The sequence below is a fragment of the Physeter macrocephalus genome, chromosome 4 (genome assembly GCF_002837175.3).
Source record: "Physeter macrocephalus isolate SW-GA chromosome 4, ASM283717v5, whole genome shotgun sequence".
In the NCBI taxonomy this organism is placed as follows: domain Eukaryota; kingdom Metazoa; phylum Chordata; class Mammalia; order Artiodactyla; family Physeteridae; genus Physeter; species Physeter macrocephalus.
The window spans coordinates 60,420,077-60,447,702 of record NC_041217.1 but is presented as its reverse complement, the minus strand read 5'-3'; the positions used below and the strand labels follow the sequence as shown (position 1 = coordinate 60,447,702).

The following is a 27,626-nucleotide window of genomic DNA, read 5'->3' as shown; positions in this document are numbered from 1 at the left end:
ATTGATAGAACAAGTAATCAGAAAATCAGTAAGAATACAGAAGAATTGAACATGGTTATCAGCCACCTTGACATAACTGATATTTATGGAACACTCCAAAAACAAAAGAATAAGCAGTTTTTAAAGTGCATAAGATAAATTTACCAATAGACTATATTCTGGGACACAAAACCAGTCTCATTAAAATTAAAAGGATTCAAGTCATACAAAGTACATATTCTGACTGAGATGGATTTAACTAGAAAATAATCATTGTAAATCAATCCATACAAAGACAGTTACACAAATGATTAAAATAGCTTCAACTGCAATTAAGCCCAAGCTGGAAAACAACTCAAATATTCAAATATTTCCAAATATCTGCCAACTAAATGACATGTTTCTCAATAAATGATGAATCAAAGAAGAAATCACAATGGAAACTAGAAAATATATTTACTAATTTACTAATAGAAGAGAAATGGAAGTTCAGCATATCAAAATTAGTGAAATTTACCTAAAGGACTACTCAGTGGAAATTTTATTTTACTAACTGCCTGTATTAGAAAGGATAAAGGTCTCAAATCAGTAACTTCAGCCTCTACTTTAAGAAACTAGAAGAAAGAGAGCAATGAAACTCATCATAGTAAACAGAAGAAAGGAAAAAATGGAGATCAAAAATAGAAAAAGAAAACAAGAAAACAGAGAAAATCATGGAAACCAAAGTTCGTTCTTAGAGATGATCATTAAAATTGATGAAATCTCTACTCAGACTGCTAAGAATAATAAAGAGAGAGAGAGAATACAAACTACCAATAACAAGAGTGACAGAGGTGACACCACTATAGATTCTACAGATGTTAAAAGGATAGTAAGGAAGTACTGTGAACAACTTACACCAACAAATTCAGCAATATAGATGAAACAGGTTCCTTGAAAAGGATAAAATACCGAAGCTCATTAAAGCAGAAAGATATAACCTGAATCACCAAATATTCATTTTAAGAAATAAATATGCAGTTATAAACATCCTACAAAGAAAACTCTAGGACCAGATGGCTTTATTGGTGAATGCTCCCAAACATATAAGAAATAAATATTACCACTTCTACACAAACTCTTTCAGAAAATTGAAGAGGACAAACTTTCCAAGTTATTGCAATAGGGCAGCATTACGCTAACAACAAACCCAAAGATGGTGCAAGAAAACAAAGCTAAAGATCATCTCTCATGAACACGTCTGCAAAAAAAAAGTCCTTAACAAAATGAATATAACAACACAGAAAGAGGATAATATATCAATATATGACCAGGTGAGGTTTATCTCTGGAATGTTAAATTGGTCTTAACGTTTGAAAAATAAATGTAATTCACCATGTTAAGAAACTAAAAGATCCAGTTAAAGATGTTTAAGAAAAAAAAAGAGTGGAATGCCCATTGATCTCAAGTCCATGTGAAATGTTTTTCAAGATGGACTATAGCTACACAGAGCAAAACAATTCTCAATAAATATTAAATGTTTAAAATCATAAAAATATCTTTTCTACTATAAAAAAAGAAACAAAAGAAAATACAATCCTTTCAAAAAATGAAAAAATGCAGAGAAAACACATGACAAAATCCAATAACCATTCCTAATAAGTGTAAGAATATGAACAGAAAGGAATTAACTCAACCTGCTAAAAAGCATTATTGAAATATACCTACTGTCATAGTTAATAGTGAAAGATCAAAGATCAAAACAAGGGAAGGATGTTTAGTCTTACCACTTTTATTCAATATTAGACTGAAAGTTCTAATAAGTGTGATAAGAAAAAGAAATAAAAGGAGTCCAGATGGGAAAAGAAGAAAAATTGTCTCTATATTCACGGATGACATAAGCATCTAAGGAGAAAATTCTATGTAATCTTTTTGTAAAAAGTTACTAGAGCTAATAAGTGAGTGTAGCAAAACTGCAGAATACAAGATCAATATATAAAAATCAACTGCATGTGAAAATACTAGCAACAAAACCATCAGAAATAGACATTTTAAAAATACCATTTACAATAACATTAAAAAATATGAAATATTTAAGGGTAAGTCTTAAGACACATGAACTGAAAATTATAAAACACTGCCAAGTAAAATTAAAGTTCTAGATAAGGGAGATATACTGCAATCATGGATTGGAAGATTTAATAATTGTTGTCAATTCTCCCTAAATTGATATATAGATTCAAATAAATCCCAGGAGGAATTCTGGTAAAAATTGACAATTTAATTATCAAATCCATGTGGAAATACAAAAGACCTAAAATACCTTAAACAATTTCGAAAAAGAAGAAAGGACTTATACTACCTGGTTTTAAGAGTTAATATTAAGCTATAGTAATAAAGACAGTGTGGTACAAGCATAATCATAAATCACTGGAAGAGAAAAGGTACTGACCAGAAATAGGTGAAAACAGATGTGGTCAAATGACTTATGATCATGATGCAAAAAAAGTTCAGTGGAGAAAAACAATGTTGGAAAACCTGATATCCATATGCAAAATAATGAACTTAAAGCAGTTATCTCATACTTTATGAAAAAATTAACACAAAATGGATCATCGATCCAAATGGAAAACATAAAAGTATAAAACTTTTAGGAGAAAATCATTGTGACATTTGGTTAAACAAAGATTTTTAGACACAACATTGGTTCCCCTCCCAAAATAATAAATTTGATAAAATGGGCTTCTTTAAAAATTAAAGAACTTCTTTTTGAAAGACACTGTAAAGAAAATGAAAAGACTAGCCATCAACGCAGAGAAAAAAATTGAGTCACATACCTGAAAAATACACAGAACATACTTTTAAAAACCCTCAAAACTCAACAATAAAAAATGAAACAATGGGCCAAAGATTAACCAGACAATTCACTGAAGAAGGCACATGAAGAAACAGGAAAACATGGCTCTAACAAAGGAACAAAGTAAATCTCCAGAAACTGACCCTAATAAAAGGGAGATATATGAATTGCCTAAAAAAGAATTGAAAGTAATGGTCATAAAGAAATTCAATGCACTACAAGAGAATACAAATAGCTAAACAAAATCAGGAAAACAATGCATAAACAAAACGAGAATACTACCAATGAGAAAGAAACCAGAAAAACAGCAAAACAGAAATTATGGAGCTGAAAAATATAGTAACTAAATTTAAAAATTCACTAGAGGAGGAGCAACAGCAGGCTCAATCAAGCAGAAAAAAGAATCAGCAAACTCAAAGATAAGCCATTTGAAATTATCTAGTCAGAGGAACAAAGAAAAGGAATGAAGTGAAAAAAGCCTAAGAGACTTATAGGTTATCCCCAAGATGACCAATATTCCCATTATAGGAGTTCCAGATGGAGAAAAGGAAGTGGGTAGAGAGCTTATCTGAAAAAAATAATGGCCAAAAACTTCCTAAATCTGAGAAAGAAAATAAACATCCAGATTCAAGAGACTAAGAGGACTCCAACTAGGATGGGCCCAAAGAGGCTCAAATCAAGACATACTATAAACAACTAGTCGAAAGTGAGTTAATCTTGAAAGCAGCAAGAGAAATGTGAATCATTACATACAAAGACGCTCCCATTAGATCAGTGGATTTCTCAACAGAAACATTACCAGCCAGAGGGAAGTTGGATAATGCATTCAAAGTGCTGAAAGAAAAAACCTGCAAACCAAGAATACTATATATCCACCAAAACTGTCCTTTAAAACTGAAGGAGAAATAAAGACCTTCCCAGATAAAGAAAAATTAAGAAAGGTTATCACCACAAAGACCTGCCTTACAAGAACTGATAAAGGAAGTCCTTCAAGATGAAATGAAAGAAGCTAGACAGCAACACACAGCGTATAAAAATATAAAGATTGTGGTAAAGGTAAATATACAGACAAATACAAAAATCTGTAATACTGTAATGGTGGTACATAAATCACTTTTGAGTATAGAATTTAAGAAATAAAAGCATTAAAAATTATTATAACACTATATGAGTGAATACAAAATATAAAAAGACATAGTTTATGACACTGAACAAAGTGGGACAAGGATGTAAAGGAATAGTATTTTTGTATGTGATTTAAGTTAAGTTGTTATCAGTTCAAGATAGATTGTTATAACTATGTTTTATGTAATGCTCATGGTAAACACAATGAAAAAACCTATAAAAGATGCCAAAAGAGGACAAGAAACAAATTAAAGCATGTCATTATGAAAGAAAAAAGAAAATCAATAAAACACAATGGAAAGCAGCAAGAGAGGAAGAGAGTGACCAAATATTTGCAGGACACACAGAAAAAGAATTTTTAATGGCAATAGTGAGTAGTTCCCTATAAGTAACTACTTTAAATGTAAATGGTACAGTACTAAGTGGGAAGTTTATAGTAATAAATATCTACATTAAAAAAGAAGAAAGATCTCAAATCAACAACCTAACTTTACACCTCAAAGAACTAAAAAAATAACAAATTAAAGCTAAAGTTAACAGACGAAGGAAATAATAAAGATTATAGCAGATATAAAGGATATGAAGAATAGAAAAAAGTATCAATGAAATTAAATTCTTCTCAAAAGAGTATCAAAATCAACAAACCCTCACCTAGACTAACAAGAAAAAAAGCAAAATGACTCAGCAAAAATCAGAAATGAAAGAGGAGACATTACTACTTATACCACAGAAATAAAAAGGATCCTAAGAGACTACTATGAATACAATGGAATGACCTAGAAGAAATGAATAAATTTTTAGAAATATACAACTTACCAAGACTAAATAACAGATTAGATAAATAGATAGATAGAAATAAACTGAACAAAGCTACACTACAGTAAGGAGACTGAATCAGTAACCAAAAACACCCAAAGAAAGGAAAGCCCAGAACCAGATGGCTTGACAACACCACCTACATTAAAAATTTTACATCAATCTTCTCAAATTCTTCCAAAATACTGAAGAGGAGGGAACGCTTTCAAACTTATTCTATGAAAACAGCTTTACCATACCAAAATCAGACAAAGATACTAAAAGAAAGTAAGACTACAAACCTGTATTCCTGATGAATACTGATATAAAAATCCTCAGCAAAATGCTAAAAAGAAAAAAAAAAAAAAAAACCAATAACACACTAATAGTCCAAGTCAGATTTACTTCTGAAATGCAAGGATGGTTCAACATACACAAATCAATCAAAGTAATTCATCTTATTATCAAAATGAAGGACAAAAACCATATGATCATCTCAACTAATACAGAAAAAGCATTTGACAAAATACAACACACTTTCATGATAAAAAACACTCAACAAACTAGGAATGGAAGGAAATTACCTCAACATAATAAAGGCCATCTATGAGAAGCTCATAGCTAATATATTCAACGGTGAAAAACCAAAAGCTTTCCCTCTAAGATCAAGAACAAGGCAAAGATACCCACTCTCGTCACTTCTATTCAATATAGTATTAGAAATTCAAGCTACAGGATCAAGGCAAGAAGAAAGAAATAAAAGGCATCAAAATTGGAAAGGAAGAAGTAAAATTATCTCTATTTGCAGAAAACCTGATCTTATACATAGAAAACTCCAAAGTTTCTGCAACAAAACTATTAGAATAAATGAATACAGCAAAGTTGCAGTTACAAAATCAACACTTAAAAATCAGCTGTTTATATACAGTAACAATGAACAACCTGAAAATGAAATTAAGAAAACAACCCATTTACAATAGCATCAAAAAAATAAAATACTTGGGAATAAATTTATTCAAGGAGGTGAAAGATCTGTACACTGAAAACTACAAAACACTGCTGAAAGAAATTATAGAAGACACAAATAAATGGAAAGACACTCTGTGTTCATGGACTGGAAGACTGAATACTGTTAAAATGTCCATATTACCCAATGTGACCTATATTTAATGCAATTTCTATCAAAATTCCAAGGACATTTTTACAGAATCAAAAAAAATAACCCTAAAATTCATATGGAATCTCAAAGGACACAAAACAGCCAAAACAATCTTCAGAAAGCAAAACAAAGCTGGAGGGCTCACACTTGCTGATTTCAAAGCGTATTACAAAGCTACTATATTTAAAACATTATGACAGACCTACAGACCAATGGAACAGAGTAGAGAACCCAGGAATAAATAAACCTTCACATATGTGGTCCAATGATCTTTGAGAAAGGTGCCAAGGCTACACAATAGGGAAAGAATAGTCCCTTCAACAAATGGTGTTGGGAAAACTGGATATTCACATGTAAAAGAAGGAAGTTGGACCCTTATTTATGCCACATACAAAAATTTAAATGTATTAAAGACATTTTAATGTAATACTTAAAACTATAAAACTCCTAGAAAAAAAACCCTGGGGAAACACTTCATGACTTTAGATTTGGCAAAGATTTCTTGGATATGACACCAAAAGCTCAGGCAACAAAAGTGAAAATAGACAATATCAAACTTAAAAACTTCTACACAGCAAAGGAAACAATCATCAGAGTGAAAAGAGAATCAACAGAATGGGAGAAAATGCACACTGCATCTTATAAGGGATTAATAGCCAAAATATATAAAGAGGGACTTCCCTGGGGCCTCCCTGGTGGAGCAGTGGTTGAGAGTCCGCCTGCTGATGCAGGGCACACGGGTTCGTGCCCCGATCCGGGAAGATCCCACATGCCGCAGAGCGGCTGGGCCCGTGAGCCATGGCCGCTGAGCCTGCGCGTCCGGAGCCTGTGCTCCGCAATGGGAGAGGCCACAACAGTGAGAGGCCCACGTACCACAAAAAAAAAAAAAAAAAAAAAAAAGAGGGACTTCCCTGGTGGTCCAGTGGTTAAGAATCCGTCTTGCAATGCAGGGGACGCAGGTTCAATCTCTGGTCAGGGAACTAAGATCCCACATGCCATGGGGCAACTAAGCCCGCACGCCGAAACTACTAAGCCCACACACTCTGGAGCCCGTGTGCCACAGCTAAAGAGCCCGTGTGCTGCAATTACAGAGCCCACGTGCCACAACTACAGACCCCATGCACTCTGGAGCCTGTGCGCCACAACTAGAGAGCCCGTGTGCTGCAACTAATGAACCTGTGCTCTCTGGACGCCCCCCGCCAAAATCAGAGAAAAGCCCGTGCACCACAATGAGGAACCTTCGTGCCTAATGAAAGATCCCGCATGCTGCAACTAAGACCAGACCCAGACGCAGCTAAATAAATAACATATATATATGTGTGTGTATATATATGTGTATGTATATATATGTGTGTGTGTGTATATATATATATATATATATATAGAACACCTTCAATTCAACAATAAAGCAATCCAATTAAAAAATGGGCAAAGTACTTGAATAGACATTTTTCCAAAGATACACAAATGACCAACATACACAAACAGAGCTAACTCAACATCACTAATTATTAAGGAAGCAAATAAAAACCTCATTTAGCTAACTCCTCACGTTAGGATGGCCACTATTTTTAAAAAAACAGAAAATAACAAGTGTTGACAAGGATGTGGAGAAATTGCAACCTCTATGCACTTTTATTGGGAATGGAAAATGGTACAGCTGCTATGGAAAAAAGTATGGAAGTTCCTCAGAAAACTAAAAATAGAATAATCATATGATCCAGCAATCCCACTTCTGTGTATATATATCTAAAAGAATTGAAAACAGAACCTTGAAGAGATATTTGTACACTCCTGTGTTCATTACAGCATTATTCACAACAGCTAAGAGGTGGAAGGATCCCAAATGATCATTGATGGGTAAACAGGTAAAGAAAATATGGTATATACATACAATGGAATACTATTAAGCCTTAACAAAGAAGGAAATCCTGTCATATGCTACAATACAGATGAACCTTGAGGACACTGTGCTAACTAAAATAAGCCAGTCACAAAATGACAATTTCTGCATGATTCTACTTCTGTGAGGTATTTAAACTTATCAAACTCTTAGAAACAGAAAGTAGAATGGTAGTTGTCAGATGCTGGGATAAGGGGGAAGAGGAGAACTCTTCAATGGACGCAAAGTTTTAGTTTTGAACAAAAAACTATTTTCCAATCACAGTGTATATGTATTCAGCAAAAAAACACCTTTGGCAAAAGGTTATATACTGTTAAAATGTCCTTATATAGGCTGCCTCTTTTGCTTGTAAGCTGTTTGTAATTCTGATTTAATTTTCTAAGATTTTCTATATTTTCTATATTTTCTATGTTTTTCTGTATTTCTATATTTTCTATATTTCTCTTTCTTTTTTTATGTTTATACAAAAAAAATCCATAGGGGAGAAAAAAATAGACTCCTACTTCATATTATCAGAAAAATCAAATCCAGGTGAATTATAAGATCTAACTGGAAAAGACAAAACAAACTTTCTAAAAGAAAAAACAGAGGAATGCCTCCATAACCTTCATATAAGATTTTTTTAAACATCTTCATTAGAGTATAATTGCTTTACAATGGTGTGTTAGTTTCTGCTTTAAAACAAAGTGAATCAGTTATACATATACATATGTCCCCATATCTCTTCCCTCTTGCATCTCCCTCCCTCCCACCCCTCTAGGTGGTCACAAAGCACCGAGCTGATCTCCCTGTGCTATGCAGCTGAAGAAAAGATTTTTTGAGGAGGATGCAGAAAGCACTAACAATAAAGGAAAAGAACAATACATTAGACAATACTGAGAACCTCTGTTCATCAAAAGACACCATCAGGAGGGTGAAAATACAACCACAGAGTGGAAGAGATAGCGTCATATGCAGAAGATATAAGAAATTCCTATAAATCAACAATAATAATGAAATAAAATGGACAACCCAATAGAAAGATTAGGAAAGAAATCTGAATAGGCACTTGACAAGACAGTACATCCAAATAACCAATAAACATATGAAGAGATGCTCAACCTCAGAAGTATCAACAGAAAAAGGCATTTTAAAACACAAGAACCTGTCAAAATTAGAGATTAACAATACCAATTGTTGGCAAAGATGAGGAGCAATAGGAATTCTTATATGCCATTGGTGGGAACAAAAGCTGTTACACTCTGGAAAACTATTTGGTACTATCTCTAAAATAAACAAATACGTACCCTGTGACCGAACAACTTTACTTCTAAACATAAATATACTGAAAGTCATGTAAAAGAATGTTCTCCAAACTGGAAATCAAATTTAAAATTTTCATCAACAGCAGAACAGATCAATCAGCTGTGGTTTATTCACACGATGGAATACTAAAAAGCAATGAAAATGAACACATTATACTTGTACCCAATATGGGTGAATTTCACAAATTTAAGATAAGATTTTGTTCATCAAAGGACATCAAATTCAAAAACAAAAACAAACAGAAGATCATTTAATATGACTTCATTTATATAATGTTCAAAAACAGAAAAACTAAGGTGGTTAGAAAAATGAGGTGTTGGAAGTCAGGATAAAGGGGCTTCTGGGAAACTCCATGCCTTATATTTCTCTTTCTTTTTTAAAATATTTATTTATTTATTTATTGGTTGCACCGGGTCTTAGTTGCAGTAGGCAGGCTCCTTGGTTGCGGCTCCAGAGCTCCTTACTTGCAGCAGGTAGCCTCTTTAGTTGCGACATGTGCGCTCCTTAGTTGTGGCATGTTAACTCTTAGTTGCAGCATGCATGTGAGATCTAGTTCCCTGACCAGGGACTGAACCCAGGCCCCCTGCATTGAGAGCGCAGAGTCTTATCCACTGCGCCAGCAGGGAAGTCCCAATGCCTTATATTTCTTGATCTTTGGGGTTGTTACATGTACAGATTCACTTTGTGATAATTTACTGAGCTATATGCTTAGTGTTTATGTACTTTACCTACACGTTTTATACATCAATGGAAAAAAACAAGTTTAATGGTAGATAGAATAAGAAAGTCTTAACATGTATCTCATCAGAATTCCAGGAAAAAAAAATACAGAGAGGAGGCTACGAGACCTGCCTCAGATACCTGGCACAAAACAAATATTAAAATATTTCCTTCCTAAGAAATGGGCTTTCAGATACAGTTCCTCAGACAACACTAAGGTAAGGGAAAGAACCTCAATTTAGCTGAATTAAAAGGTAAAGGAAGTACAACTTCAAGTGGAGGAACCAAGATGGTGGAGAAGAAGGACGTGCTCTCACTCCCTCTTGCGAGAACACCAGAAACCCAGGCCCCCTGCATTGAGAGCGCAGAGTCTTATCCACTGCGCCAGCAGGGAAGTCCCAATGCCTTATATTTCTTGATCTTTGGGGTTGTTACATGTACAGATTCACTTTGTGATAATTTACTGAGCTATATGCTTAGTGTTTATGTACTTTACCTACACGTTTTATACATCAATGGAAAAAAACAAGTTTAATGGTAGATAGAATAAGAAAGTCTTAACATGTATCTCATCAGAATTCCAGGAAAAAAAAATACAGAGAGGAGGCTACGAGACCTGCCTCAGATACCTGGCACAAAACAAATATTAAAATATTTCCTTCCTAAGAAATGGGCTTTCAGATACAGTTCCTCAGACAACACTAAGGTAAGGGAAAGAACCTCAATTTAGCTGAATTAAAAGGTAAAGGAAGTACAACTTCAAGTGGAGGAACCAAGATGGTGGAGAAGAAGGACGTGCTCTCACTCCCTCTTGCGAGAACACCAGAATCACAGCTAGCTGCTGGACAACCATCGACAGGAAGACACTGGAACTCACCAAAAAAGATACCCCACATCCAAAGACAATGGAGAAGCCACAATGAGACAGTAGGAGGGGTGTAATCAGAGTATAATCAAATCCCATAACTCGTGGGTGGGTGACTCACAGACTGGAGAACACTTACACGAGAGAAGTTCACCCACTGGAGTGAAGGTTCTGAGCCCCACGTCAGACTTCCCAACCTGGGGGTCCAGCAATGGGAGGAGGAATTCGTAGAGAATCAGATTTTGAAGCATAGTGGGAATTGACTGCAGGACTTCGACAGGACTGGGGGAAACAAAGACCCCAAACCTGGAGGGCACACACAAAGTAGTGTGCGCATCGGCACGCAGGGGAAGGAGCAGTGACCCCATAGGAGACTGAACCAGACCTACCTGCTAGTGTTGGAAGGTCTCCTGCAGAGGCAGTGGTTGGCTGTGGCTACCGTGGGGACAAGGACACTTGTCTAGCGGCAGAAGTTCTGTGAAGTATTCCTTGGCATGAGCCCTCCCAGACTCTGTCATTAGCCCCACCAAACAGCCCACATAGGCTCCAGTGTTGGGTTGCCTCAGGCCAAACAACCAACAGGGAGAGAACCCAGCCCCACCCATCAGCAGTCAAGTGGATTAAAGTTTTACTGAGTTCTGCCCACCAGAGCAACAGTCAGCTCTACCCATCATCAGTCCCTCCCATCAGGAAACTTACACAAGGCTCTTAGATAGCCTCATCCACCAGAAGGCAGACAGCAGAAGCAAGAAGAACTACAATCCTGCAGCCTGTGGAACAAAAACCACGTTCACAGAAAGACAGACAAGATGAAAAGGCAGAGGGCTATGTATCAGATGAAAGAACAAGATAAAACCCCAGAAAAACAACTAAATGAAGTAGAGATAGGCAAGCTTCCAGAAAAACAATTCACAATAATGATAGTTAAGACCATCCAGGACCTTGGAAAAAGAATGGAGGCAAAGAACGAGAATATGCAAGAAATGTTTAACAAAGACCTAGAAGAATAAAAGAACAAACAAACAGAGATAAACAATACAATAACTGAAATGAAAACTACACTAGAAGGAATCAATAGCAGAATAACTGAGGCAGAAGAACAGATAAGTGACCTGGAAGACAGAAAGGTGGAATTCACTTCTGCAGAATAGAATAAAGAAAAAAGAATGAAAAGAAATGAAGACAGCCTAAGAGACCTCTGGGACAACTTTAAATGCAACAACATTTGCATTACAGGGGTCCCAGAAGGACAAGAGAGACAAAGGACCAGAGAAAATATTTGAAAAGATTATAGTCGAAAACTTCCCTAACATGGGAAAGGAAATAGCCACCCAAGTCCAGGAACCGCAGCGAGTCCCAAACAGGATAAACCCAAGAAGAAACACACTAAGACACATAGTAATCAAATTGGCAAAAATTAAAGACAAAGAAAAATTACTGAAAACAGTAAGGGAAAAATGACAAATAACATACAAGGGAACTCCCAAGAGGTTAACAGCTGATTTCTCAGCACAAAACAATTAAGAAAATGGTCACAGGAACATACATATTGATAATTACCTATAACATGAATGGATTAAATGCTCCAACCAAAAGACACGGGCTTGCTGAATGGAAACAAAAACAAGACCCATATATATGCTGTCTACAAGAGACTCACTTCAAACCTAGGGACACATACAGACTGAAAGTGAGGGGATGGAAAAAGATATTCCATGCCAATGGAAATCAAAAGAAAGCTGGAGCAGCTATACTCATATCAGATAAAATAGACTTTAAAATAAAGAATGTTACAAGAGACAAGGAAGGACTCTACATAATGATCAAGGGATCAATCCAAGATTAAGATATAACAATTATAAATATATATACACCCAACATAGGAGAACCTCAATACATAAGGCAACTGCTAACAGCTATAAAAGTAACACAGTAATACTGGGGGACTTTAACACCTCACTCACACCAATGGACAGATCATCCAAAATGAAACTAAATAAGGCAAAAGAAGCTTTAAATGACACAACAGACCAGATAGATTTAATTGATATTTATAGGACATTCCATCCGTAAACAGCAGATTACACTTTCTTCTCAAGTGCGCATGGAACATTCTCCAGGATAGATCACATCTTGGGTCACACATCAAGCCTCACTAAATTTAAGAAAATTGAAAACATATCAAGCATCTTTTCTCACCACAATGCTATGAGATTAGAAATGAATTACAGGGAAAAAACGTAAACATCACAAACACATGGAGGCTAAACAATATGTTACTAAATAACCAAGAGATCACTGAAGAAATCAAAGAGGAAATCAAAAAATACCTAGAGACAAATGACAATGAAAACACAATGATACAAAACCTATGGGATGCAGCAAAAGCAGTTCTAAGAGGGAAGTTTATAGCTATGCAAGCCTACCTCAAGAAAGAAGAAAAATCTCAAGTAAACAATCTAACCTTACACCTAAAGGAACTAGAGAAAGAAGAACAAACAAAACCCAACGTTAGCCGAAGGAAAGAAATCATCAAGATTCTTCCAAAAAATTGCAGAGGAAGGAACCCTCCCAAACTCATTCTATGAGCCACCATCACCCTGATACCAAAATCAGACAAAGATACTACAAAAAAAGAAAATTACACACCAATATCACTGATGAATACAGATGCAAAAATTCTCAACAAAACATTAGCAAACAGAATCCAACAACACATTAAAAGGATCATACACCATGATTAAGTGGGATTTATCCCAGGGATGCAAGGATTCTTCAATATACACAAATCAATCAATGTGATACACCATATTAACAAATTGAAGAATAAAAACCATATGATCATCTCAATAGACACAGAAAAAGCTTTTGACAAAATTCAACACCCATTTATGATAAAAACTCTCCAGAAAGTGGGCACAGAGGGAACCTAGCTCAACATAATAAAGGCCATATACGACAAACCCACAGCAAACATCATTCTCAATGGTGAAAAACTGAAAGCATTTCCTCTAAGATCGGGAATGAGACAAGGATGTCCACTTTCACCACCATTATTCAACACAGTTTTGGAAGTCCTAGCCACGGCAATCAGAGAAGAAAAAGAAATAAAAGGAATACAAATTGGAAAAGAAGAAGTAAAACTGTCACTGTTTGCAGATGACATGATACTATACATAGAGAATCCTAAAAATGCCACCAGAAAACTACTAGAGCTAATCAATGAATTTGGTAAAGTTGCAGGATACAAAATTAATGCACAGAAATCTCTTGCATTCCTATACACTAATGATGAAAAATCTGAAAGAGAAATTAAGGAAACACTCCCATTTACCATTGCAACAAAAAGAATAAAATACCTAGGAATAAACCTACCTAGGGAGACAAAAGATCTGTATGCTGAAAACTATAAGACACTGATGAAAGAAATTAAAGATGATACCAACAGATGGAGAGATACCATGTTCTTGGATTGGAAGAATCAATATTGTGAAAATGACTATACTACCCAAAGCAATATACAGATTCAATGCAATTCCTATCAAATTACCAATGGCATTTTTTACGGAACTAGAACAAATCATCTTAATATTTATATGGAGACACAAAAGACCCCGAATAGGCAAAGCAGTCTTCAAGGAAAAAAAAACTCCCTGAATCAACTCCCTGACTTCAGACTATACTACAAAGCTACAGTCATCAAGACAATATGGTACCGGCACAAAAAACATAGCCAAAGCAGTCTTGAGGGAAAAAAATGGAGCTGGAGGAATCAGACTCCCTGACTTCAGACTATACTACAAAGCTACAGTAATCAAGACAATATGGTAGTGGCACAAAAACAGAAACATAGATCAATGGAACAAGATAGAAAGCCCAGAGATAAACCCACACACATATGGTCAACTAATCTATGACAAAGGAGGTAAGGATATACAATGGAGAAAAGACAGTCTCTTCAATAAGTGGTGCTGGGAAAACTGGACAGCTACATGTAAAAGAATGAAATTAGAACACTCCCTAACACCATACACAATGATAAACTCAAAATGGATTCGAGACCTAAATGTAAGACTGGACATTATAAAACTTAGAGGAAAACACAGGAAGAACAGTCTTTGACATAAATCACAGAAAGATCTTTTTTGATCCACCTCCTACAGTAATGGAAATAAAACCAAAAATATGGAGAAAAGGGAACCCTCTTGCACTGCTGGCGGGAATGTAAATTGATACAGCCAGTATGGAGGTTCCTTAAAAAACTAAAAACAGAATTACCATGTGACCCAGCAATCTCACTACTGGGCATATAGCCAGAGAAAACCATAATTCAAAAAGACACATGCACCCCAATGTTCATTGCAGCACTATTTACAATAGTCAGTTCATGGAAGCAACCTAAATGCCCATCAACAGACGAATGGATAAAGAAGATGTGGTACATATATACAATGGAATATTACTCAGCCATAAAAAGGAACGAAACTGAGTCATTTACTGAGACGTGGATGGACCTAGAGACTGTCATACAGACTGAAGTAAGTCAGAAAGAAAAAAAACAAATATCGTATATTAACGCATGTATGTAGAACCTAGAAAAATGGTACAGATGACCCGGTTTGCATGGCAGAAGTTGAGACACAGATGTAGAGAACAAACGTATGGACACCAAAGGGGGAAAACCGCGGTGGGGTGGGGATGGTGGTGAGCTGAACTGGGCAATTGGGATTGACATGTATACCCTGATGTGTACAAAATTGATGACTAATAAGAACCTGCAGTATAAACAAACAAACAAACAAAAAACAACTAATACTAAACTTTCTTTGGGTTATTTGTATGGAAATATGTTAATATAAATGTTTCAGACATTACATGAAATTTCTAAAAATCTTATATGTTCTGGTATAATGTTATAAGTCATAATTCTAGTTATTACTTTAAAATGCATACCTCAGAAATAACTAAATTTCCTTGTCAATTGCATTATTATGAACTTTCATCAAATCTTTAACCATGGTCATTTGTCTTTTGTCATTTACAGACAGTTCGGGTATATGCTGATGCTTTTGCAAAAATGTTCCTATAAAAGGGTTTCATCTTCAAGGAATTCATGGAAAAGACTCTGACAAGTACAAGTTTTTGGTAACTGACTATACTGCGGAACTGAATGAATAAGCATCTCAGAACTGTAATGGAAAACTGATGAATTCATAAAAGTGCTAACAAAACATCAAGATTAAAAAAAATTAATTACATGGGACTGAATGAACTAATGAGGATGATTATAATTTCTGTGACTTTCTGTTTGAATAAAAAATAAAAAATCCCACAAGGACTCAGAGGCAAAAAATATACAAATCAATTTTCACTGCAAAGTAAAGGAGCTGTTACAGTGGAGGATTACTGGCCTGAATATCAATATTATGACATAGTATGAGTGTGTTTCGTGTTTGGTAATTGCACTCATCGTCGCTTTTGCTGTGGTCATCTATTTATAATGCTTGGTGTCAGTTTTATTTATCTCTTGTAAAAATAAAATACAGTGTGTGTGTGTGTGTGTGTGTGTGTGTGTGTGTGTGTGTGTGAAAAAATAATTAATCAATCAATTAATTTAAAAATAAAAAAAATAATAATAAAAGGTAAAGGACAAAAAAAAAAAGTACAGAGAATGGTAGAGAATAACCAAAGACTTACTAACTACAAATTTCCCTCATTTTTCAAGATTCCAGTTTCTAAGATCAAGAACATAAATAAATTCCAAGTATGAAAAATAAAAAGCAAATCCATACCTTGATGCACTGTTGTGACATTAATTAAGAAGAAATAAAAACAGTGAAGAAAAACAGAATTACCTGCAGTCAAGGAAGAGAGATAAGTTAACTACATAGGAACCACAATTAGACTGACTTCTCAATTTCAAAAGTAAGGGCAGAATACAGTGGAATATCACCTGAAACAAAGTAACTGTCAAACTAGAAGTGTGTATCTAGTAAAACTACCTTTGAAGAACTGACATAAAAAAGATATTTTCTGGAAAAGGATGAAAAGGGAGGAAGTGAATGAAAGAAAGAAAAGGAAAATAGGAAACTAAAATTGTTTTAGATCAACAAACTCTCACCTAAATGAACTGGTAAAGACTGTACTTTACCAGGTACAAAATGACCCCACAGAGAAAATCTGTAACAGAAGAGCCAAAGGTATTGGTAAATATGTCAGTAAATCTAAACAAACACTAACTAATAAAACAATGATAATATTTTAATTCATGAGGGGAAAAACAGAATATAACTACATTCTGAACAATATAAAACTTATATCTATATAAAATTAGACAAGGGATGAAGAGATTATAATGTGCTATGGTGCACATTCAGGAGAAGGGCAAAGTTATTTATTGACTTTATAGTTTGTTAATTACTCTTGTAAAACATGAATGTCTATCTTCCTTGCAAATAGCGGAAACAAAATGGGCCAAATGCAAAACCTTCAAGCAATTCAAAATGAAGGCAAAAAGAGGAGGGGGAAATTAATAGGGGAAAATTTTTTCAAATAGAAAACTTATAATAAGATATATAAATAGATCCAAATATATCAGCACTCACAATAAACATAAATTGACTGAAATCTCCAGTTAAAAGCCAAATTTGTAAGAAATGGATAAGAAAAAAAAATCCAGCTACAGAATACTATTTTTAAAAGTACACATCATAAAATAAGGGTACAGAAGAACTGAAATTCAAGTAATGGAAAAAGATATACCGGGTTAAAACAATATGGGAAAACAATGAATCATCTGATACAAAGAAATGAAATGACAAAATTATAAAAGACCATTCTGAAGAGTAAGCAATTTTTCTGAACCAAAGCAGTATAACTGAGTCTCAGATTCATTTCACCTCATTTAATTCAGTTTAGGGCTTGAGTTTATTAATATCCTTTAGGAATCAGATTCTTTTGTCTACTGTACTAGTGTCCCTTCTGACCCGAACATTTGATAAGCGTGCCGGTAGTGACTTTATGCAAAACAATGAGAAAGTGGTTACGAAGTTAAAGCCTAGTATAGAGCCCTATAGCACAATAAAGAAGCATCTATAAAGGCTGATACCTTTTTGCTTAGAGTATAGTTGCTCAAGGAATTACAAACCCCATTACTATTACTCACATCTTATTCTTTAACTTTATTCACAAGCCTATCAAGATACATTTTCTCAAATATTGAAATCTAGATATTATCAATAATATCTTTACCTATTTATGCATGAATGTGTACATACACACAAATCTACACATATGTACATACACATATCTATCTACACATACATACACACTTATACAAAACAAACACACATATGTCATATAGATAAATCACAGTAATACTGTACCTCATAGGTAGTTCCATAATGGCACGTAAATTGGCATTGTCTGTTGGTTTCTGCATCTTGCTCAACATTGGTATAAAATATTACTCCATCTCCAGAGCAGGATACAATCTGCTTATCATTTGTGCATGGTAAGAACTTTGCACTAAATATATTTGCTCGGTGCCCTGAACGAATTGTTGTCAAAACCTAAAACGCAGAGAGAAAGTAGTTCTTAGTAATTTATTAGTTCCTAAAAAGAAACATTCAAATTCAATATAATCACAGCCAGGAATAAATTCTCATTAACATTCTCATCTCAAATGAAAAAATATCATTTGATTCCAAACTATTATAATTAGAAAAAAAAGAAAACAGAATCTCACATATTTTCTTTATTTCCCTCTGAGATGTAAAGAAGATTAAGTATCCACAGAAATAGTGCTGAAACTGAGTCCCCCTAAAACTGAGTTCCTCTGAAGAGTTTATGATTAACCTGTCTATCCAAATTTTATTCCCTGTCTCCAACACCTGTTCCTCTCATGACTGAGGAGAATCAAAAAAAACGGGGGACTGAAACCAAGCAGGACCCTGTGGGGCCGTCCCAGGCATAAAAGCCTTTCAATGTCCCCTGTTTCTTGTTTGTAGGAAGGCTTTTAGCCTCCTAGGCCTTCACTGAGTTCCAAAGGGCAGATTAAACAGTTACTAATTAGGAGACTGAGAAAATGCAGAAACAGCAAAGGGAACTGGTCCTGGTTCTCTGCAGGAAGGAGAAGGGATTGTGCATAACAATTTGATACATATCTTTGAGTTCTTCTATAGGAACTAAGCCCCTCCCACCCAGGTGGAGGATGGTAACTTCAGGCTGGGCACAAGCATGTGGACCCCAAACTGACTGGAGATTCCTAGAACACCACCCTGTTACCTCACCACCAGCCAACCAGAGGAGGGTTACACATCCAGCAGCCCTCCCCCCGATTTCTGCCTATAAAAATTTCTTCCCTGAAACCCATGGGGAGTTTGCGGCTTTTGAGCAGGATCACCTGTTCTCCTTGCATGGCCCTTGCAATACACCTTTCTCTGCTCCAAACTCTGACATTTAGGTTTGTTTGGCCTCATTGTGCATCAGGCACACAAACTTGGGTTCAACAACAGTGTCTTGAAAATTAAATATACATATTTCCACCTACTTGGTGTATCTGACTCATTCATAAACCCTCAGTAAATATAAAAAGACTATCTTGATTGACTTTTGAAACTGTTTACTAGATGATTACTAAGTTATTCCCTTTCAGGATGAAGAAATAAAAGTAAACTGAATTTAAATGAATCATAAAGTAATGAAATGGTACAGATGAGGATAGAGCAGAACTTCCTACATCTAACTCCTTAATAATTTAAAAGACCAGAATTCCTGTGACAGAAATACAGTTTAAAATAAACATTTTAATATTTGTAACATACACTGCAGGTAAAAGACCAAATCCCCTAACAGTGTTTAAAAATTGGGAGGGGGAAGAAAAAACCAACAAAACCTGATTTTTTAAAAAATGGGCAAAAGATCTGAACAGATAGTCCAAAGATATACAAATGGCCCTTAAAAATGTGAAAAAGCATCTAAGTTTATTCATAAAGGAAATGCAAATTGAAACTACATTGAGATTACTAATTCCCACTTTTCAGACTGGCAAAAATTCAGAAGCTTGACAACATACTGTGTAAGTGAGCATTGGGGAGGGGGGGACACCAGGCTCTTTAAACAATTCTGGTGGGACTGCTAAATGGTACAAGACCAATGGAGAGGAATTTAGCAGCACCTCACAAAACCACATATGCGTTAACCCTTTGATCAGACAAGTCTATTTCTAAGAATTTATGCTGCAGATACACCTCCAATAATACCAAAAAAAAAAGTATCAAGTTACTTACTGAGTTATTTATAATAGCAAAACACAGGAGACTGGCTGAATAAATTATGGTACATCCCCACAATGCATTATATACAATGGGAATTTAATGCAATGGGAATATTTGGTGTGCTTTTTTTAAAAAAATGTGCTCAAAATAAGGGAATATGTCAAAACACAGACACAAAGCTGCCTTAGTTCACTTTAAATGTCTTACTGAACAAAACTAACACAACACTGTAAAGCAACTATACTCCAATAAAATTTTTTAAATAAATAAATAAAAGAACAACAAAAAATGTCTTACTGAACAAACTGGGGCAATTTGAGCATCAATAAGAATATCACTGATAGATTATAATTTATTGAATAAAAATAAAAATCTATAATCCCACAGTAATTTTTTCAAAAAGGTGGCAAAGACATAGGAAATGCTCTTATTCACAGAATAATGTCAATTAATAAATGTAGAAGTAATGACAGAATTAAAAATCACTATTTATAACCACATTATAACAACTGATTAAGGCAAGAATCAATGAATACTGAAACCAGTGTGAAAGACTGCTATGAAAGAGAATATGCACATAGTCCCAACACACTACCACCCCCCAGTAGCTTGTAATCACAAAGGGTAAATGTACCTACACAATGGAAAGATCAAACTTAACATCACCAATTAGGGGACAAATTAACATCATGTACTACAACATCCCCCATGGAGAATTCCTAGCAAAAATGTTTAATGTTAATCTACTCATGAAGAAACAATCAGACAAATCCAAATGGAGGGACATTCTATAAAATAACTTGACTGATATGTCAATATAACAATAAAACAACATATCAATGTCATGAAAGACCAAAAAGTTGAATGAACTGTTCTAAAGGAGACAAAGGAAATATGACAAATAAATGAAATATGTGGTGCTGGACTGGGGGCTGGATTGAAGGAGGCATGGCAGTGACACAATTACTGAAATGGGAAAATTTGAACATGGACTATACATGTATATATGTTCATGTATTATGTGTGTATATATGTAATATACTATGGATGAAGAATGTCACCTGCCATATCAGTAAACAAAGGATGTTGCATCCAACAGTCACTGCAGCCACCCCCGATGGTGCACACTGAGGGGAACTCATAACAGCCATAAGCAGGCTGCCAGCCATCAAGCCATCAGTCTCTGCAGCCACCCCCAATGGTGCACCCTGAGGGGATTCAAGATAGAGAAAAAGAGGATACTGACCATAGATAGTTAAGGTACATAGCAAAGGAACAATTTCAATAAGCCCAGATTCCTGCATCTTCCCAAACAAAGAGCTAAATTCTTTAACTTGAGATGTCTGGGTTTTTTTAATTAGCAGTAATCTTCTGATGTTCTGACTACCTAGGGTTTTTCTTGCAAAAACTCTTATATATCCTGGCTCCTCCTTTACCTCTCCAGAACAGTCCCTCAGAGCTATCTGAGAGGCTGTCTCCCTGGCTTAAGTCCTCAGTATATCCACCAAATAAAACATATTTCTCAACTTTTAAGTTGTGCATTTTTTTCAGTCAACAGTACAAAACTGTATATATTATACAAATATGATAACAGCATATAGTCAATTCTCATTACTACTGGTAGTTGTGCTCTGTAAAGTCACCACAAACACTGAATCAGCAGGTGCTGAATCACTGCTCCTACGGAAATACAGGGTTAGGTTCCTGTGAGGCTCTGGTCACAATATTTTCATCAACTAATCAATAAGTAACTTTGTTTCATGTGTTTCTGTTTAAAGACACTTTATTTGATATATAGTTGATTCATTAACATTGAACTTATGGCCAACAGCACTATAACTCATGCCTAAATGAAGCTTATTAACATATTTTCTCCATAAAGCACATCCCAGGCTTCCTATACTTAGGAATACCAGATAGTACTTCAGCACGATACCTGGGGACCACTTAAACATTGAAATCACTAACAAAAAGCAAAAATGCAAAACCTGTGACACTAAATATATCACAAAAAGGATACAATACAGTATGCTTACAGTATTCGATTTGAAACAAGAAGTCTGAGTGTCACTTTGTTTGATCTCACCTGGGAATGTGAATGTCGATGTATGTGCTGGGCAACTCAAATTTTTTGCCACTCTGTACATGTACATGGCCATAAATGACCAGGAAAACACTGAAAGTATTGATTTTGGGGTTAAAAATAAATTTAATGAGTAGGTGAAGTTGCAAATATGGAATCTGTAAGTAATGAGGATCAACTCTATATTCAATATTACATATCTTGACCATGGTAACTGCATTATAGCTATATAGGATAATGTTCTTGTTCTTAGTAGACAGATGTCAAAGTACTCATGAATGAAGTGCATAATGCTTCCAACTTACTCTGAAATACTTTTTTAAACAATCTATTTGTGAATGTTCATTGTACTATTCTTTCAACTTTTTCATCAGTTTTAAAATCTTAAAACAAATTTAGGAAAAGATATTTCAACTTTATTTTTGGTTCGGTTTTAAGTGAGTATTTACTGTATAACACTGACAAATTCATAACTGAGAGTATGACACCACATCAGAACACAGATCTGGTATAAATATTAGCAGCTACTTACCTTGAACACCTTAAGTATTTAAGTCACCTCATTTTATCTAAGACCTAGGGTCATGAACAAAATAAGGATTTGCTGAGTACCATACAGTACTGTACTGTAAGTCTTATTAATGCACATTTAATTAAGGTCAAATAAAAAAAGGGGAGAGAATTTGCACCCGCATCAACCAAAGCCAATGGAGAATAAAAACTGTTAAATGTTTTAAAATTTTTCATTCCTCTCTCCCAGTATAAGACACTGAGACCTGGTCAATTAAGGTACAAGAAATAACACAGAGAATAATTAATATAAAGCCTTTAAACAAGATAGAATCATAGCCTTTAATGCTGTCAAATATTTCAACATGGTTTACCAAGTATCTAAGTATATATAAGTCACTACATACAATGTACGTAGTTTCTTAGTCTGATAGGCCTTTGACTTTGCTTTAATCACATTCAGCAGACATTATTCTTAACAATTTGATTTATCTCCATTCAACAGGTTTATGTATAGCTCCAGAAACAAAAGAAGGACCTTCATTCAATACATTAACATGTGTACTGGCATATCACATATCACTCAAAAATTGAAAGAAATTTCTTTATTAAAGTAATCAGAGTAGCCATTAAAGTAATTAGTAAAAAACTGAAGTCCTTTCCCTCTGAACAAATCTCTTGATTTCAGATGTCCCTCTCCAAACTTACTCCTTTTTCTCTAGTATTCCCCATCTTAATAACATCAATATCCACCCACACAGTTGATCAAGTCAAAAATTAAGGAATCATCCTTCATTTCTCTTTCCCTCATCCACTATATAAAATCCACCAGCAGGGCTTCCCTGGTGGCGCAGTGGTTGCGCGTCCGCCTGCCGATGCAGGGGACACGGGCTCGCGCCCCGGTATGGGAGGATCCCACATGCCGCGGAGCGGCTAGGCCCGTGAGCCATGGCCGCTGAGCCTGCGCGTCCGAAGCCTGTGCTCCGCAACGGGAGAGGCCACAACAGAGGAAGGTCCGCATACCACAAAAAAAAAAAAAAAAAATCCACCAGCAAATCCATGTCCAAGATACATTTCAAATTACTTCTCACCACCTTTAATGCCACTATCTCTGCCTCAACCATCATCCGTTCTCAACTACAATCTCAGAGATTTTCATCTCAGTCTCTGGATTACATCAATGGCCTCCTATCTCCTAGCTTCTGATCTTACTCAAACTCTACTCTCCAAAAAGCAACCACAGCTAACTTTTAAAAAGACAAATCATATCACTTCCATGTTTAAAATAGTCTAGTGATCAGCTATTTCAATTACACTAAAAAGTAAACTCCTTAATCTAGCCTATCAAACTTACTACCTGACCACTGCACAATCATGTTAACTTCATTTTGTACTGCTTCTTTCCCTAATTTATTAATAGATAATTGTTGGAAGAACTAGTACTCATCTATATACAGTTAGTAATTTCACCAAAGGTCGGAATTTGTTTTTAATTGTTGAAATGGAATCAATACAACCAATACAGATATGCACGCTACTGGAGATAAATAGCAGTAAAGTCAATTTAAAAAAATAGATGTGCAGCTGCAAACAGTTACAATTTTTGAAAGCTAGATTTATTTTCTTATTTGTGCTTTCCTTGGATTAATGCGTTATATTACTTTTTCAGAAAACATCTAAGAATAATGGCCTCCAGAGGTGGAAGTTGGCAGAGTAACTTAATCTAAAATGAACAAAACATATTGTTAATTAACTTCAGTTAGTAATAAATGTGAAAGTGAACTAGCTGTAATGTCTATCACTTTGCTGATCATCAGGTTATTCTGACTAATCTAGCTGGCCAAGCAGGTATCTCTTCCCTCCTGCATCATGTTATATACAACACTTTCAAAACTTCATGCTTGGTCCAGGAGTATCTAGATAGAAGATGCTAGCTCTTCAATCTCTTAGTAAAAATCACCCCACCCCCAACCCATGCCTACCCTTGTCTAAGGCATTGAATACAGAAACTTCTTACCTTTCTTTTACTAATATTTATTGGGCACCTACTAAATGACAGGAAATTTACTAAGTTGAGGAAACAAAAAGGAAAAAGAAATGGTCATTGTCCCAAAGAAGTTATAGTCTAATGGTGAGCAACATGCAAACAAACATAATAATTGAGTTATCCATAAAATACGAGAACATAAAGGAAGGAATGCCTACATCTGCCTTGGTAAACTAAAGATATATCACAGATAAGAGCTGAGGCTTGAAAGATGAAATTAAACTTGCCAAGTAGGTAGGAGGTGCATGGGACAGTAGAACATCCCACAAAAAGAGAAAAGCAGAAGCAAAGCAACATTTTATGCTCTGAGAACTAAAGGTAGCTGAATGAAACCAAATCAAGAAAAATTTTGCATATACTCAGGATTTCTTTTACAGAAGATGCTGCAAGGCTACCTGAGGGCTGACTTCCTTCTGTTTTATCTGTACCTTGAGGAGGAGGCCATTTGGGGGGTCTCAGAATATTGTGCAAAGTCTCTTATTGGAATCCATACCTGACTGGGATCCTGAGCTTTGTTTCTATTTACCTTGACCTTCAAGGCCACCAAAACTAAAGTTTAAATATGCTAAGACTGACAAATATCTTCAGGGTAAAAGTGGCTATCATGCTCACTTCTCTGGATTCCCTTTTTCCCTTCCATTTTAGACTGATAATTCCTTACTATCAAGACAGTTATTTACTTTTAGGATAATTTTTAAAGTTTTTAATCAAGTATTTTTGAGTTGATTTCAGTGGGAGGATTGGTCCAAATAAACTAGCCTGTAATTTTTGAAAAAAGAAGCTTCTTTTTTTTATGTATTTGAGATCTATGATATATATAACTAAGACATGATGCCATTAATAAGGAACAATTAAATCTATTTTTTAAAAGTATCAAAACTTTTATATGCAATAAATTAATCTTTCCATGAACTCACAGGATTTAAAAAGAGAGTAAAACTATAGGAACAGATAATATCTGACTCAAGATCAAAAAACTTTATTTTCCTATGTAGTGAATCATCAGTGGGTGTTTTTTGGGGGGTTTTTTTTTTTGTTTGTTTGTTTTTTAATTTTTGTGGTACGTGGGCCTCTCACTGTTGTGGCCTCTACCGTTGTGGAGCACAGGCTCCAGACGCACAGGCTCAGCGGCCATGGCTCACGGGCCTAGCCGCTCCGCGGCATGTGGGATCTTCCCGGACCAGGGCACGAACCCGTGTCCCCTGCATCAGCAGGCAGACTCTCAACCACTGCACCACCAGAGAAGCCTCATCAGTGTTTTAAAGCAAAAAATATCCCTATATGACAGCAAATTTGGATCTATTAAAACCACTACATGAAAACTATAAAGTCTTGTTATACTCAAAATCTTTTAAAGTATTATCTGATTAATCATTTCTCAAACTGAAAAAGAAGAGTAATCACTTTTCAAATATACATATTCTACTGGGAACCATACATCAAAGTGATTATCATTTTTTTAAATAAGCAAATAAAGGAAAAACAAGATCTTTTAAAAATTATTCCAATGGGGATATTCACAAAATAATTGAAGGCAGGGACTTGGAGAGATATTTGTACGAGCAAAAGGTGGAAATAACCCAAGTGTTCACTGACAGATGAAAGGCTGAACAAAACGTATACATACAATGGAATATTTGTCAGCCTTAAAAAGAAAGGAAATACTGACACATGCTGCACATGGATGAACCTTAAGGACCTTATTCTAAGTAAAATAAGCCCATCACAAAAGAACAAATACTGTATATAAACACTTATATGAGGTACCTGGAGTAGACAAGTTCATAGAGATAGGAAGTAGAACAGTGGTTGTCAGGGTATGGGGGAGAGAAGAATGAAGGGTTATTGTTTAATGGGTATAGAGTTTCAGTTTTGCAAGATGAGAAGAGTTTTACAGCTGGATGATGGTGATGGTATCACAACAATATAAATGTACTTAATGTTGGTGAACTGAACTCTTAAAAACGGTTAACATGCTTAATTTTACGTAATGTGTATTTTACAACAATTTTTATAAGAAAGAGTAAAGCTCTGGGACTTCCCTGGTGGTCCAGTGGTTAAGAATGTGCCTTCCATTGCAGAGAACATGGGTTCGATCCCTGGTTGGGGAACTAAGATCCCACATGCTACAGGACAACTAAGCCTGCACGTCGCAACTACTGAGTCCATGCACTCTAGAGCCTGTGCGCCACAACTAGAGAGCCCGTGTGCCACAACTACTGAGCTCACATGCTCTGGAGCCCGTACACAACTAGAGAGAAGCCTGCGCACCGCAATTAGAGAAGCCCATGCACCACAACAAAGAGCCCACATGCCACAACAAAAGATCCTGCGTGCTGCAACTAAGACCTGATGCAGCCAAATAAATAAATAAATAAATAATTTTTTTTAAGAGTAAAGCTCTGCATCTTTTCAAAACAAAAAAATTATTCCATTGGTATCTAGATGAGTGATTTAAATACTGTAAACATTAAAATTCTGATAGTGATGATCAAAAAGCATTCCACATATACATTATTCCAGGAAGGTTCTCTGAGTAATTGCAGAGCTAAGACAAGCAGGATTCTGAAACATCAAGCTTCCCTCTTCTAAGTCAGGACAATTAAGTAAAGCTATCTCTGAAATAAAACTATGACCTGTCCTTTAATCAAGGATAGTCTCCATACAAACCTTTTTTTAGGCTAAAGAACCACAAACATTTATTTAGATAACTATTTAATTGTAGAAAAACAAAATATACAAGAACAATTTATTCTGTAACATTGCTAATATTAAATATGACTTCAGTCTGCCAATCTACAGTATTCTCACTCATATAAAAGTATTTGTATACTTACTCTTATAAATATAAAGTCAGAAAAAGGGACAATAAAAATCAGAACATAATCCAAATTAAAACTCAATATGGGGCTTCCCTGGTGGCGCAGTGGTTGCGCGTCCGCCTGCCGATGCAGGGGAACCGGGTTCGCGTCCCGGTCTGGGAGGATCCTACATGCCGCGGAGCGGTTGGGCCCGTGAGCC

The 27,626-nt window shown here is 35.4% G+C and overlaps 1 protein-coding gene across 7 annotated transcripts in view; it reads right to left on the bottom strand.

The window, feature by feature from the left end:
- Positions 1-27,626, bottom strand: part of DCAF6 (DDB1 and CUL4 associated factor 6) — a 170,259-nt gene that overhangs the window by 98,269 nt on the left and 44,364 nt on the right. For all 7 annotated transcript variants that reach the window (XM_024116668.3, XM_024116670.2, XM_024116672.3 and 4 more), the window contains one exon: positions 18,073-18,258. In XM_024116668.3, coding sequence (XP_023972436.1) covers positions 18,073-18,258 — 186 coding nt within the window. The remainder of the gene's footprint in view (positions 1-18,072; positions 18,259-27,626) is intronic.